Source organism: Diadema antillarum, unplaced genomic scaffold, assembly GCF_040938485.1.
Source record: "Diadema antillarum isolate AM-2024a unplaced genomic scaffold, OU_Dant_1.0 scf00000147, whole genome shotgun sequence".
In the NCBI taxonomy this organism is placed as follows: Eukaryota; Metazoa; Echinodermata; class Echinoidea; order Diadematoida; family Diadematidae; genus Diadema; species Diadema antillarum.
This window is the reverse complement of record NW_027271036.1, coordinates 14,573-29,347: the sequence shown is the minus strand read 5'-3', so window position 1 is coordinate 29,347 and position 14,775 is coordinate 14,573. Positions and strand designations below refer to the sequence as shown.

At 37.3% G+C, this 14,775-nt stretch overlaps 1 protein-coding gene across 1 annotated transcript; it reads right to left on the bottom strand.

Annotated features, from left to right (window-relative positions):
* Nucleotides 1-5,379: 5,379 nt before the first annotated feature.
* On the bottom strand, nucleotides 5,380-14,400 carry LOC139721672 (beta-lactamase domain-containing protein 2-like). Its single transcript, XM_071633001.1, has 7 exons — nucleotides 14,258-14,400; nucleotides 12,609-12,772; nucleotides 11,903-12,039; nucleotides 11,246-11,477; nucleotides 8,422-8,612; nucleotides 6,327-6,410; nucleotides 5,380-5,568 (listed from the first exon to the last, which is right to left on the bottom strand). Exons 1-7 carry the CDS (start codon nucleotides 14,398-14,400, stop codon nucleotides 5,380-5,382), a joined length of 1,140 nt encoding a protein of 379 aa, XP_071489102.1.
* Between the last annotated feature and the right edge of the window lie 375 nt (nucleotides 14,401-14,775).

Here is a 14,775-nt window from a genome sequence, read left to right as displayed (position 1 = left end):
AACATACATAAATATATATATATATGTATATATATATAAATATTTATTTATTTATTTATTTATATATATCCCTATCTCTTATCTGTTTTCCGTTGGAGTATCATGATGTTTTGCAGACTGAATCAAGAACAAAAAGAAGGAAAGAATGAAACAGTCGACGCGAACATACATGGCTTAATAGATGACAATTTCTATACCTGGTTTTATGCATGCCCAAAATTCCTGCGACTTGGGGACATACGGAGACGAAAAGACAGACAGAGACGGCGGAGGGGCGACCTGACGTAGAAATAGTTGGACTTCGGACTTTGTCGTCTCGTCCCACGCTGATCCACACACGACATCAGCTTCACCGGCAAGAACGGCTGGTAGAAAGGTCGCGCTACCTGTAACATTAAAATTATTGTTTCGCAATAAGACTGTCATTTGTGTGTGAGACGTTCAATTAATAATAAGAGTGTTGCTATAAGCTCCTCCATTTCTCTCTCAAAATTTCATTTTTTATTATTTACCTTTCTCTCTGTGTCTCTATGTGTTGCATTTTATTTCTTGTACATGTATATATTGTAATCCAATGTTTATTTATTTTTAAGTCTCACCTTGTTCTTTGCTTTTTAGTGGGAATTTCGAAATTAATAAAATGAAATGAAGTGAAATAAAATGCGATGATGAGAATTTGGTTTTGATTAACAAACGAAAGAAAATTATGTGAAAACATCTCATCTGCCATTGCTATTATGCTGTGAAAATATATGAAGCGTTTAAAAGAATCCACTAGAATGCTGCTCACTGTGCGATTTCAATGAAATTATTGTCTTGTTTGATGTTGACTGTGTTTAGCTATACTAATATGAAAAAAAAATATCTACAATGTGCCCCTTTAATGGTCAGCCAAACTACGGGATTTGTATGTGACAAATACTGACGTGCGCACTCCACAAATTGATATGTGGAGTAAATAGATATGTAGTATTAGGGGGATTGTTATCATAGATACAGTCATGACAAGATTAACAATGACAACGATAAAAGTTTTCAAGTTCGTATCAATTAAACAGTAATGGTCAGATCAAAAACACTCATACTTTTGTGACATTTTGCTTCGTAAAGTAACAGTCAGATGGCAGAAATTCGCATCATTGCTTTCTCATTTTTTAGACACCTTGGTACTATAAACATTACAAGATCAAATGTAATTTTGGAGTTAATCATTGAAATTTGCACAGCTTAACTTACCAACGAGTAGTAGGGTACAGATCATCCATACTTGTTGGGCCATCGCAACCGATGTTCAGTTTCAGTTTCGCTCCAGAAGACCTACCGTTTATGAAATGAATTGAATTGGCATCTCATGATTATGCAAACTTTATGAATTAACATCTGTGTCATAAGTTGAGGAGAAAAGTATAGACGGTGGAGCCATCGACTGCTTTAATGGACGAGGTCGTGTTGACAGCAGCAACAGACGTTAAAAAGAGCAACAGATATTTTTTGACATTTCTTTCCAAGCTATAAGTGCATAGTATTACGAACATGACGTATAAATAGCAGTTCCCCCTATTAAAGAATAAGTAGCCTAATAAGCTGCTTCAAAGCGAGGAATACCACTGAATATCAATATATACAAAATCAAATAAAGGTAATGAAAATCCTTCCCTATAGTGTCACGGAGAATAACACATGAAAATATAAACGTAATCGCTATTTCATGATTTAGTATATTGCTGAGGGAGAAATTCTACTTTGCGAAATGTTGCTATGAAGTAGAAAGTACGTTAAATCTTGATTTATTATGGCAATTGTATATAAACAAATAGTTTAGAAAACAAAATAAACGTTATAATAAGTTTGTTTTAAAGAAATAAGAGCAAGCAAATTAAAACATTCAGCCAAAATCCTCAAACTTGCAAAATGATTAAAGACTTATCACTCTCGAATCAAGCATAGTTGGGGGATCGTGTTTTCTCATACATGGGCCCAAAACTAAAGAATAGCCTTCCAAAATCTCTTCGACGAGCACCATCTATTGACGCTTTTAAAAAGAATCTCAAGATCTACCTTTTCAATCTAAATTTACAATTGTTTACCTGTATGTATATATTATACGTGTATTGTTTGTCGTTCCTATATCTTCCGTGATACTCTGATGTAAGGTGATACATAATGTACTCTGATGTAGGATATTACAACGCCATGAGTATCTTTCTACGTAGAATTAACGCTTTATAAGAGTCTCTTTATTTTATTATTATTATAAAGTTCTCTTTATACAACAATAGTTGTTGTACTTGGGGAAAAAAATAACCCAATTCAGCCCTTTATGCTCTCTCTTTTTGCAAACCGCTTATTTGAGGCAACAATCAATGTCTGCCATCTCTGTCACCTACAACATTGTTGGGATGTAAATCCTTAAAGAAGTTTTCTATGAAATAACAGGTTTCGTAAAGATATCTTTACCACACGATGTTTCTCTGTATGAGCAGACAGACGGGCACCATGATAGCAATGGCTGGGAATAATTGAGGGCCCTCTGGTAATCTATTGAGGGCCCTCTGGTAATCTATTGGCAACATAAAAGGGTCTTCTCAGAATTTATAAGACACATTACCATGATTACCTTCATTTCTTAGTTATTTATCAATATTGCTGTACCTATATGATATCGCATTTACTTTTTGTTTAGTTTTTTATAGTCTTTTTTGTGATAGTTAGGACCTATGTAATGACTACTGCTTGAGAAAAAAGGATATTGTATTTTCACTCACGTTTTCCTGGTATCTTCCGGAACACTGTACACACTAGTATTATGCAAAATAACGCAATGAGGAATGGATTGAAAGAAACTCCCAGCCGGTAGTGTGTTTTGGCAGTCGCTCTTCACTCTTGTTCTACGAAACAAGTTGTGCTTTGACGAGCACAGGACAGCAGAGTCTCAAGAAACACAGCTAATACAGGCTGTAAAACATCGCTGAATGTTCATGGGCTCTTGTGTTTTCAACATGGACGAATAATTTATTTGATTCTATACGGAGGCAGTGATGAATTGGAAAACATTATTCATTGTGCACGTCGTGATGTCATCTGAATAGCCGCTGTGGTAGAGGTAACAAAGCGCCATGACAATTTATTGACATGCTAGCTCCTTTTTCATGAGACATTAGTCATATTTGTAGGGGTGGTACTCTCTGCAAGGCCGGCGGAGCGTTTTCAAAAAGTGTGTGGGGGGCACTTCCGGGTTTCATGAGCTAACAAGCAAAAAAAAAAAAAAAAAAAAGGGGGGGGGTCTTCAGCGGAAAAACATAACCTTACCATACATGCTTATCGCGCTCACACTTCAAGATCTCTATCTATTTCTTTTTAAAAATAAGTGGGGGGGCCCAAAGTGATGAAACTTTATGTATTCCTTTGTATGGTGCACAAAAAATGCCCCCCCCCCCCTCCCGGTTCCGCCGGCCATATTCTGTACATGCAGAATTGTTCATTGTTACCAGCACCCAGAGAATTATCATAAGCATAAAATAAATATAAAATTATATGCGTATAGTATATATACAAACATATATATATAATATAATATAGATATATATAAATGAATAGACAGGTATATGAATATTTTATTTGTATATCATACATATCTATTTATTGATTCATCCTCTCAACAAGTTGTTTGGAATCTTTCTTTTTTTTTGTTACAAAGGATTGCAAACACGAAACCAAATTATTTTATTGACTGCTTTCCTTTATTTAAGTCTTTAAGAAGGGATGAGGCATTAACGATTTTAAACTTGATTTAATGTAGATGTCACGTTTGAAGGTACACACATAGGAAATCATTAATGTCCAAATCAGGGCATACTGAGGCCTCTGTACAGACCAACTTGCTAAAACTGAACACAACAAGCGATATTTTTCGATTGTCCTCTTTTATCAAAAAACGATACAAAGTAATCATAAGTTTGCCAGACGTTATAATAATTATCTGCCCCTGTCACCAACACGCCACTAAGTACCCTGAAAATATTCAGGGAGAAATTTGCATTTTCACTTTGTTTGTGAGATTGCAGCACGACCACCGAACGGCATATCCAAACACAACATATAGGCCTACTAGCAATCTTTCACCTTGCAGACGAATTTTATGGCTCTTGTGTCATGTGTGTATAAACCCAAATGCAGAATCTTTCGACGACTGCCAATTTTAGCGATCCTTCTCACTTTACTACTTTGATATACAGTCAAACCTCAGCTTATCTTCGTCAGGTTCATATCGATAAGAATACTGAAGTGTTGCATATTGCTCTTGCATTTATACTCAGACCACAGAACTGTCCAAACACAGTGATCGCTTGAACGAAAAGTAAATATTTGAGTGTATACGATAAGAATACTGCACTGCAAGCAGCAGATTTAAATTGTGGGAAGAATAAAAGGTCCCCCTATATGATTGCAAAGATCTGCCAGTTTGTTATCAAGATAGTACAACTTATTATTCTAGTTGTAGAGTTTTCCCAGATGGGGGCGACAATGCCTTCTTGACACCATATAATAAATGCTGACTTTTATTTCTTTTACTTCCTTCAATATTCAAGCTAATGCTTTGAATACAAAATCATTCTTGTTATTGGCATACCTGACATTAAATTTAATTCATTGCACGATTGAACAGGCCTTTGTAAATACATTGCATATTCTCAAGACTGAGATCAGAAATCTATTTATTTTCAAGCTTTTTAACACAAGAATAAAGAGTTTTAACAAGTTCCACATTCCGCCTGTCATCGCTAGCAATCGTTGGCGCCAAGTAACTGCTGACAAAGGAGAATCCCAGCTGCGATTCGGGATCGGCGTACGCAATTTGCCCCCCAGCTCCAGCGTGGCCAAATACAGTACAACAATTCTGAAACTTATAGAACAACAGAAAAAGATACGAAAATGAAAATATAAATGAATGATAAAGGGGACATCAAATGATGATAATCAATATGAAAATAATGATGATAATGATAATGTATATATGCATATATATATATATATATATATAAACTTCATAAATGTATGTGCTCATATACATACAATACAAGCACGTGTATACTTGCATGAACACAATTTTTCGTCTGACTGCACGAATGTATAATGGCTGTCAACACTCTTGTCAACTTCATATTCGTCATCAAATACTAGTATATTATAACTTCAAGTTACAAAGAAATGGGGCTAGTGATTGGATGATCCTGTTGCTTTTAAGTAATTAATGTTTTAACTGACTTTAACTAAATTTTGATCGTACTAATTCCCGTTGTGCAAATTGCGTTGGGAAGAAGTCCACGTTTACATTGATTGCTTTTCCTTCAAAGCGCTATAACTGCGTGTTATGATACTTTAGCACGAATCACCAACACTTACATCGTACTTGCCAACGGCAAATCCAAGATTGAAGTTGATGTGAAACCCTAATGTGAGGTCTAAAGTTGATGTTCCACCGTTCACGAAATCGTGAATTCTCTCTGGAGAGAGCAGGGTGCGATTTGTGGCTGGATCTGTACCGCCTACTGCGAGTATTCCATAAAACTTCAAGAATGAAAAAGAACGTAAAACATTGTTAGAAAACCCTTCACAAAGCCAAGTTTTTTTGTTTGTCCCAAGTTACAACATTCCTAAAGTGTATTCAAATTCTATATAAATTCTGTTTTGCTCACAAAAGATTGTCTTATCAACCACAAGTTTGCTAAAGGCTTGCAACAACTGATGAATGATAAGTGAATACAATTGCATCTGCCTTATTTATCTCTTAAAATGGAGGGAGCAGGTGAATAAAATGATCCGTTACTCATCACTCCAGTATAATTACGTCAGGAAACGGCTTATCAGAGGTTTCAAAGCAATTGCCGCATTAATCATATATTACAGTCGATTCTTAGGATAGAATGAGAAATATCACACTTCAGGGGTAAAGACAATGGGATATTTACGGGGGAAAAAGCGTTTTTTTCACTCATATGGTAAGTTAATTCTGGACATAAAGATCTGTCCTCTAAAAGTCGATTTTGTCATGAAGACAACATGAGTTTACTGTGACTCTCTAACGGCTGAATAAGACTCTGGAATCAGATGAATCAATATAGAATCATTACGAGTTGAAGTTTCAGCAAAGATTATTTACAATATAGTTTTTAAAACGTTGACATAGCACAAATTAGCTTGCCATAGGAATTATAATCCATACTTACAAATATATATATATATTAGTTCAAAGGTCAGATTCAAATTTCATTACTCTTGTACAAACCAGAGGTAATCGTATTTGAAAAAGATTAATGACATGTTACCTTCGCGAGAGATTCAGCTCGACCGAACCCAGTGCAGGAGGGAATCTCCAGGGCGCGATTTTCAGGATTGTTGAATATTTTTGCCTGTGACACATGGTAAGAAAAAACACTTTTGCCTGTGACACATGGTAAGAAAAAAACACTTTTAAAACATACAGAGTATAATATTATCATAAGTATTATGTTTTAAAAATGTTACAGTAATCGCGTCGTTGTAAAATTTTACAGTTGATGTTCAAAGAAGTTAAGTCATTGAATTGAATTGAATTGAATTGAATGTTTTATTGTCCACAAAGCGAATGTGAAAATGTGCCTTCCACCAGCGTTACATACAAGAGATACAAACAGATAGCAATTTGTTCAAAGAACAACATATGCGTGACAAATTCCTGATAATATGAAACAAAAATGTTTTGCAATATGTTGCAGAAAATGAAAATGATAACCGTTATATTCACAATACATCTTACAGTTATCTCATTTAATCCAATGGTTTGAATTAATTCCATAATCATAATAATTATCAAAAATTCAACTTTCATGGAAATCTTCCACTTTTTATCAACATCTTTATCTTCTACATCATTTTCCTTCATTTTCAACTCATAGGTATCATGATTCATTGTTATTTGTTTTAGCAAAAATATATTCAAAATCATTGAATGTTTGGAAGTCTGAGGACTTCAAGAATGATAAACAAATATATTATGGCAACTAATTTGATAGAACATACATATTTCCTTGATTATTAGATGGACGTGTATACATTTGGAAAGACGCAAAAGTGTATGGAAAGATTAATCACATCTAGAGGAAAATAATAAAATAATGTGCAGCGCAAAGGGTTTCAAAAGATAATCTTAGTTGAAAGTAGATCATGTCATAAAATGAGATGACAACAAGAGTTGCGCATTTATGATTCTTTTTCTTCATGTCTTTGATATTAATTCGAATCTCCAAGAAAGACATATAACATGGATTGAAATTTATCTTGAAAGGCTGGTCTTAGCTTATTTTGGTTCTTCTACTTTCTAAATATCATTAAGTATTTATGTATAGACTCTGCTTGGTATATTTCCATGCGCCTGTATGCTTTGATATCATATAACTGTGTTTTATCAGAACGCATTGGATTGATCTGAATTGAATTGAACTGAATCGAATTTGTATAGTTTGGGTACCGGGGGTCTCGGAGAGTGTTTTGTTTCAGGGTCGGCAGGGATGAAAGCACACAGCTGAGAGAATGTCTGCCAGCAGTGGCTATCTATGTTGCACTATAGACACAGCACATGTATGCACACACACACACACACACACACACACACACACACACACACACACATGCATGCAAATGTACTATACATGTACAAAACTGTGAGTCAAAAAAAAAAAATCGACTCTCGCGAAAGTCGCATTTTCTTTTTTCTTTTTCAGTCCCTAGAGCTTCGGCTCGTGCGAGGTTTGCTGTACCCAGGTATATGCAACATTTGCCATAGCCTGTAGCTTGTCACTACAATGTATTTTCATACTCATTGTTGCCTCTCTGTACTACTCCCTTTGAGGAATATTTCATTTTAATGTTGTCATGGGAACTATTATCATGTTTTCGTTGTTTGTTTTTTGTGTTTATGTTTGTGATGTAATGTATTTTTGTAAGGCAGCTCACCACAAGCTTTGCTTTTTTGAGGTTCTGCCTTCCTGTACAATAATTTCATGCATGTGATTTCCTACATGAAAAAAAGATGGAAAATAAATGTTATACAAACTTGAACTTGAACTTGAATTGGATTGATTCGCAATAACTGTAACTCAGAACGAAATAACAGATTTATTTTGTTCGGCATATTATTGTCAACAACCTAATACGTGACCTACACAATACATATTGAACACTTATTAAGTGTCAGATTGTTTTGTGCGTCATCCAAATTAATGGAGGTATTGAAATGAATATAAGGAGTTCACGTACACTGAAAACAAAATCAACACACATATAAAACACACTTACCATATAAACACGCGGGATACCGAAAGAGTGGATTATCACATTAACTCTAGTTGGCCTTTGTTTTATAGAACGGTAATGAATTCTTACCTGACCAGCTTCGCCAGTGTTTTGCAAGGCCCGCTTCAGCAAGTCACTCCTTATCGTGTGTAAGGCCATTTTTCGGGTCTTGGGACTGGCTAGCCCTGTCCACATTTGGATTAAGGGCGAAGTGTCGGAGACTCGAAGCCGAGCTGTGCGGTAATTCTCCTCGAGAGGGAGACCGATGTAGAAATCGATTCCTGTATAGTGAACGAATTCAAACAGAGGGCGTGGGGGGGGGGGGGGGGGTGCGGTGAGGAAGGAAGGGGAAAGGGGAAGGAGAGGACGGGAGAGATGAAGAGGAAGGGAGTTCGTATAGACAGTGAGGGGAGAGAAATATTTCAAAGCATAACGTTTATGGCTTCGCGAGTGAGCATGCACAATAATGTGAGGAAACTTTATAATACCAAGCAATCACGAACAACTAAAAAACGTCATGCATCTTTTTATCCATTTCCTCTTTTTTTTTTGGGGGGGGGGGAGGGGTCACATCGCTGGGTTGTTGAATCTTGAAATATTAGGATCGTTGCTGTTTTCCGTTTCTCATGCACCTAAAACATTCAAAGGTACTGTTTATTATTGGGAGCAGTGATTTAAAAACACTCGACTTATCAGATGCACATGTAGATATCAGTAACCTTGTATTATCACAAAATATCCTACCATATAAACATTTTGCAAGAAAGTCAAAAATATAGGGAGATATCACTATTTTTTCTCACTTAACCTTAACTGTAGATGGTTCAGTCTAGAAACAATTTTATTATAACTATTGTTCACATTATTTTTGTATATCATATTAATTAACCTTTTTTGTTACACTGGTCGTTTATATACATTTCGTAAAGCCCTGGTCACAACTCGCCGTGCGTGCTTTTAGTCCGCACGTTCTTGGCGGAGGCCACGGCATTCACGTTTGTTTGGTTTTTTTTTTCATGAGGGGTTACGTGCATCGTACGTTGTGCACGTGGTAAGTGAGTTGTACGTGCTTACAACTTACAATCTGCGTGCGATTGCCACATTCTCTTGCGGAGGCTGTAATTACACGTGCTGCTCACGTACGGTATCCCTACTCTGTCGAATGTTGTAAGTGCGTGCAAGTGTGATGATTTTTTTTCCCGTCAGATGCTAGGGGTAGGCCTAATCATAGGATCAACTTCCGAGGTTCTTCAGATGTATAATCATACGACTTCTCCATACCTGTAAATGGTAGTTTAACCTTCTGTGCGTCATATTCATTTCATCCCTATAGGTTTTTCATATTTTGTTGAAAGAAAATGAGATTGAAATAAATAAACTAACTGAAATATGTGAAATATGTGCATAATTGACTCACTGATAGAGAAAGGGTTAATAGCCTATATCAGGTATGGGACATAGGCTACATCACCTATAAAATGGCATTGTATACCTGATGTAGGCTAATAGGCTACTGTCAATCTTTACACCCAGTTTCAGAGGTGGTGGCATTTCAGCCATGGAGGCATTTTTGAGCTAGATTTATCAGCATATTACTAGAACAATGAATGTAGGCCTATGGCTTTGCAGTTTTATCTGAGTCTGAAGGTGTTACGTTTGCAATTAAGGCCCTTTATAAGGTAATACTGGCATAGTAATTTCTTCCTTACTTAATTTCAAAATATACACATTCTCAAGTTCAGAGAATGGTACTGACTTTATCACTGTTCTGCATATACAATGATGATCAATGCCTTTTAACCACTCTTGAGCAGCTCTTAAAATTAATGTAACATTTTTTCAAAACTCCAAAAACCTAGTCACTTCATATACTGCCGCAAAATATGATAGAAGTGTGTATATATATATATATATATATATAATATGTATATATATATATACATGTATATATATATGTATATATATATATATATGATATATATTATATATATATTATATATATATATATAATTATTATTATTATTATTATTATTATTATTATGGTCATTACTCATCGCCTACCAGGCAGAAGGGTCCTATAACATGACGTTTTGGTTTGTGACACAATTCGAAAGAGTTTTGAAAGCCCTTTCTAGTGATATAACAATCATTTTTCTTTGTATGCGATTTTTTTTCGATCCCATAATCCTTACAGGGCATTTCTGCCCGGTAGGTGAAATAGAACAGTATGAATGTATAATTGCCAACATCAGGACATCTTGGAGACGAAATGATGATACTCTTCCGTCGGCTCGGCTCGTGTACATTGCAGAAATCACTGCGCACAACTTGCGCTTTAAGTGCGGAGCAGGTGCTTATTCGGCAAGTTCGGTACGGTCTGCGTGCTCTATTGAACAGTTGAACTCAGGGAAGTGTCGAATAAGCACGGGCTGCGCACTTATTACGTGCTTAACACGTACGTGCTACGTGCGCCGTCCGTCGAGCAAGTGACAGTGGGAAAATTTTTAAAAACGCACGGAGTCAGTGCGTTGTACGCACGTTCGCTGTAGAGGGCACGTACGTTGCCCGCACTTAGGGTGAATCCGTAGCCAGAACGCAGCGAAAGTTCCTCGTGTCCTAAAAGTGCTACGGCGTGTCTGCGTGCTCCAAAATCCGTACTGAGGCGGTACTTACTACGTACGGATCCCCAAATTTTGCCCACGTATTTCCAAGTAGACAGCACGCACTTGCAAGTACGGCGAGTTGTGACCACGGCTCAGCTCATATTACAGAACTATCATAAAGCACTAAGTGTAATTTTTGTTTCATCTGCAAATGTTAAATAATGCCTTTAACGCGAAAATTGTTGTTATTTAGATAACAAAAAAAAAAAACATGTTAAATACCATTATTATTTGAAGGCCGCCGTACTAACCAAAAGGTATGGCAACCTCATCTCTAAAGAATTCTCCCATCGTCCGGTGTTTAGAATCCACTCTTCGTAGTAGTTCGTTTGTGAGAGGCCCATAGCTGAAAAGGTGGTATCCCTGCGTCTTTCCGTCCACCTCCCAAAGGGGCTCGGCTTCGGCCATCAGCTGACCAGATTTCGCCACATCGCGTAGAGTCTCCAGCGTAAAGCCAGGTGGAGCCGAAAGAACCAACCCGGCCTATCGAAAGTTTGATGAAAAAGTGAATACGGAACACAATTATCGCAACTCCTTTATCAACCTGATCATTAAAAAAAGTGAAGAATATTTGATCAGCGTGTAGTGATGTTATGCTCTGCTACTTGTCATGTCAAAGCAGATTACTTTTTTTTTCTTTTTAGAAAAGGAGTACATCCAAGGAAATATTTCCTCATAAACTAACTGGTACACGAAGTAGTAACTCAGTATGTTATGGTATAGCTGACTTCAGAACCAATCTTGACAATGACTTGTAATAGCCAGCGAACAGTATCAACTTGGCACATTGTGTCATGTTTAATATTTCCCTTTGCATGCCACATTACTGTACTGTTAATTGGTACGTGTTTGAAATTTGTGCACATGAAATTCATTGGCACAGGAAGGATTAAAGAGAGAAGACCGACCTTATGGCCGAGTAAGTGCCGAACTGTTATATTCTCCTTTCCCTTCTGTGCAAACTCCGGCCAGTAGGTGGCTACCGTTTGGTCGTAGTCCAACAGGCCCCGGTCGACAAGAATGGCCAAACAAACAGCGGCGACTCCTATGTTTGAATAATAAAAAAAAGGAAAATCCGCTGAAGCATTTTCGTTTGTTTTATGACGCAGTTATACTCTTTCGTCGGGGTTGTTTTATTTTGCTTCGTTTTTTCCTGGATAAAACAGGATCACACACAACGACTTCAGATGGTCGTACTTGTCGTAGTGAATTACTTGATGCATTTGTGCGAGCTAAATGTACGTATCATACAGCAAGCAAACAATAACTTGATAAAGTAAAACACTTGATAAAGTAATACACACATGTAGATTACAAAGTGTATTTATGTGACTGTACACTAACTTTTATCATAATATTATGGAGTGTAATAGGTCAGAGGGAAAAAAAATACCCGCAGGCCTGCCAAACATCGTAGTTATGGTATAAGGTTTAAGTCATCACAGTATAGTAACCTTACATAACTCGTATCAAGACCCAATTCCTGCTACATAGCTAAATTAATATATGAATGTTTAAACGGGTGCTCTGCACAGGGAATGACCATGCACTCTTTCATTTCGTCCAAGCTACCAGGGTGATCGTTTCGTCACACCTGCGTGCAGGAAAGCGCACCTTTTGTGGAGGAAAATGCCATGGTAACCGTATCCTGCTTCCATTTCTGCTGGCTCTCAACGTCCGCATAGCCGCCCCAGATGTCCACCACCTTTTCACCGCGGTAGTACGCAGCGAAAGCCGAGCCATCTGTTCGTGAGTCCAGGCCGTTCTCAAAATTAGCCCTGTTCAAACGATCATTATAAAAATTAGGCTCTAAATCAACCATAATAAATTAAATCCACAAGCTTCGATTATATCTAAAACTAACGAAACGATTTCAAGAAAGGTAGCCAGGAATAAAACGACAGCTAAGCTCCGCGGTATGAGTAGCGAGTTCGATCAACCTGTAGACTGTGTACATCACAATAACGTAGGCCTTAACAGGCTTGCACATGACTCCATGGTTGAAACTATCGTTTCTATTTTTCTAGTTCTTCAAACCGCATGCTTCCACAACTCTGACAATTAACAATTCTTAAGTAAGAAGAATCAGGCTGTGATGATTATTGTAACACATGTGTTGTACTGATGAAAGTCTGCATTTTGATGGACACCAATTCAATAATAAACACGGTAAACGACCTACGAGTTCGTTTATTCTTAACCGATGGGGTGTTTCCCAAAGAATTACGGTCTATAATAAAAGTTAAGATCAACTTAAGTCATGGTCATGCCACTGGTTTCCCTGTTCCAATTTTTTCGGCCTTTCAGGATCCGCTATGAATTGTTACCAAAATGTATAGTAAAATTTCTATGTCACTTACAAGTATCTTATTTTGTATATTTAATAGCTGCATTCTTCGCAGTTTAGTTTCCAAAATAATCATTTTCATGGGTAGTGAGACTGATACTATGTATCACGGCTTTGTAGTTGTATCTTAACTTTTAAGAGTGACGTCTTTGTGAAACACCCCCTGGCCCCTGGAAATAGGAAATACGATTGTTGGAAAGATCAACTCGATACCTTTGGAACTAGATTATCCCTATACATCACGTACAGTGATGGCCTACTATACGACCTTCAGATAATGGCTATGTGCATGCAGACTTCATGCCATCATCAGGCGCACTCGTCTTTGTAAACAGACTCCGAATAGATTCCCGGGAATGATACCGCATATATACTGAATTCTAAGCTAGAATGATGTGGAATTTAATGGCTATATAATTCACCATCGGATCTATGATGACATAACGATAAGCTGCGTCCACTCTGCACCCATTTACAGCAGGTTTTACTACGTCTGTACATCTCCTAGTAATTTAATAGCCTATACCAACATACCAACTAGAACTGACACTCTTGAATACTTTGTCGTATTAACGGAAAGGTTATATACTGAAGAAAAATCAGTAAACAGTAAAAACTTTTGACTATAGAAAATGTCAATTTTATGGTAAAAAAGAAAGAACTGCTGACTGTGGTTGACAAAAGTAAATTTCCTATTAACTCTGAAACTTGAACATGTAGGTCTTACTATAGCAGGCATACAAGGAACACTACAGAAGGCAGTCCCGTGCAAATGAATGAAGCGTGTACAGTCACATTTTCATGGTTACATTAATTACTGAAGGGGGGAGTACACACGCGTAATATGGTGCATGCACTGCAACCATCAGAGCGGAGCATACAACTGTAACAGTGCACAGAGAATACAGCACCGAACCTGAACGTTCTGGCGACTTCCTCAAAGCCAGGGGCCACGAACCCGTCTGTAACAATTGGCGGCTGCGTTCTCCAGAGGACTGGAAGGTACGTGATGCACAAGGCCACCATCAGCACGAGGAACGCGTCGGCGAACTTCGACATGTTCTGCTCATTATCAGCGGTTGCTTGAAGTCAACGTTCATATCCCCATGCGTTTGAGACCCTCGTATTCGTAAGAAGTAGGCTCACCTCTATGATAGTGCACGCACCGTAAATTATGAACTAAACTATACAGGACGCTGTTCATTGTAGGCCACACTTTAAATAGATTTATTATGCCTATACAAGCCGTAAAGAAGATTTAGGGTAACCGGGTATCAGTTCCCAGAACCCGAGGTTGATTACAGCACAGACTTTGAAGCCTATATGCAAATGTTTGTTTAATTCCACAATCAAGACGTCACAAAGACAATTACCTGTGAAGTGTTGAGATATAGGACATATCAAAGGATCGACTTGACTCTAACTAATCTGACC

Excerpts from the sequence above, each read along its gene's own strand:
- LOC139721672 (XM_071633001.1), bottom strand. The coding sequence starts at position 14,400 with ATGTCGAAGTTCGCCGACGCGTTCCTCGTGCTGATGGTGGCCTTGTGC. Across the intron at positions 12,773-14,257 it reads GAAGTCGCCAGAACGTTCAG|GGCTAATTTTGAGAACGGCC; the intron begins GTTCGGTGCTGT and ends TCGTTTGAACAG. Across the intron at positions 5,569-6,326 it reads GAGCTGAATCTCTCGCGAAG|TTTTATGGAATACTCGCAGT; the intron begins GTAACATGTCAT and ends TCATTCTTGAAG.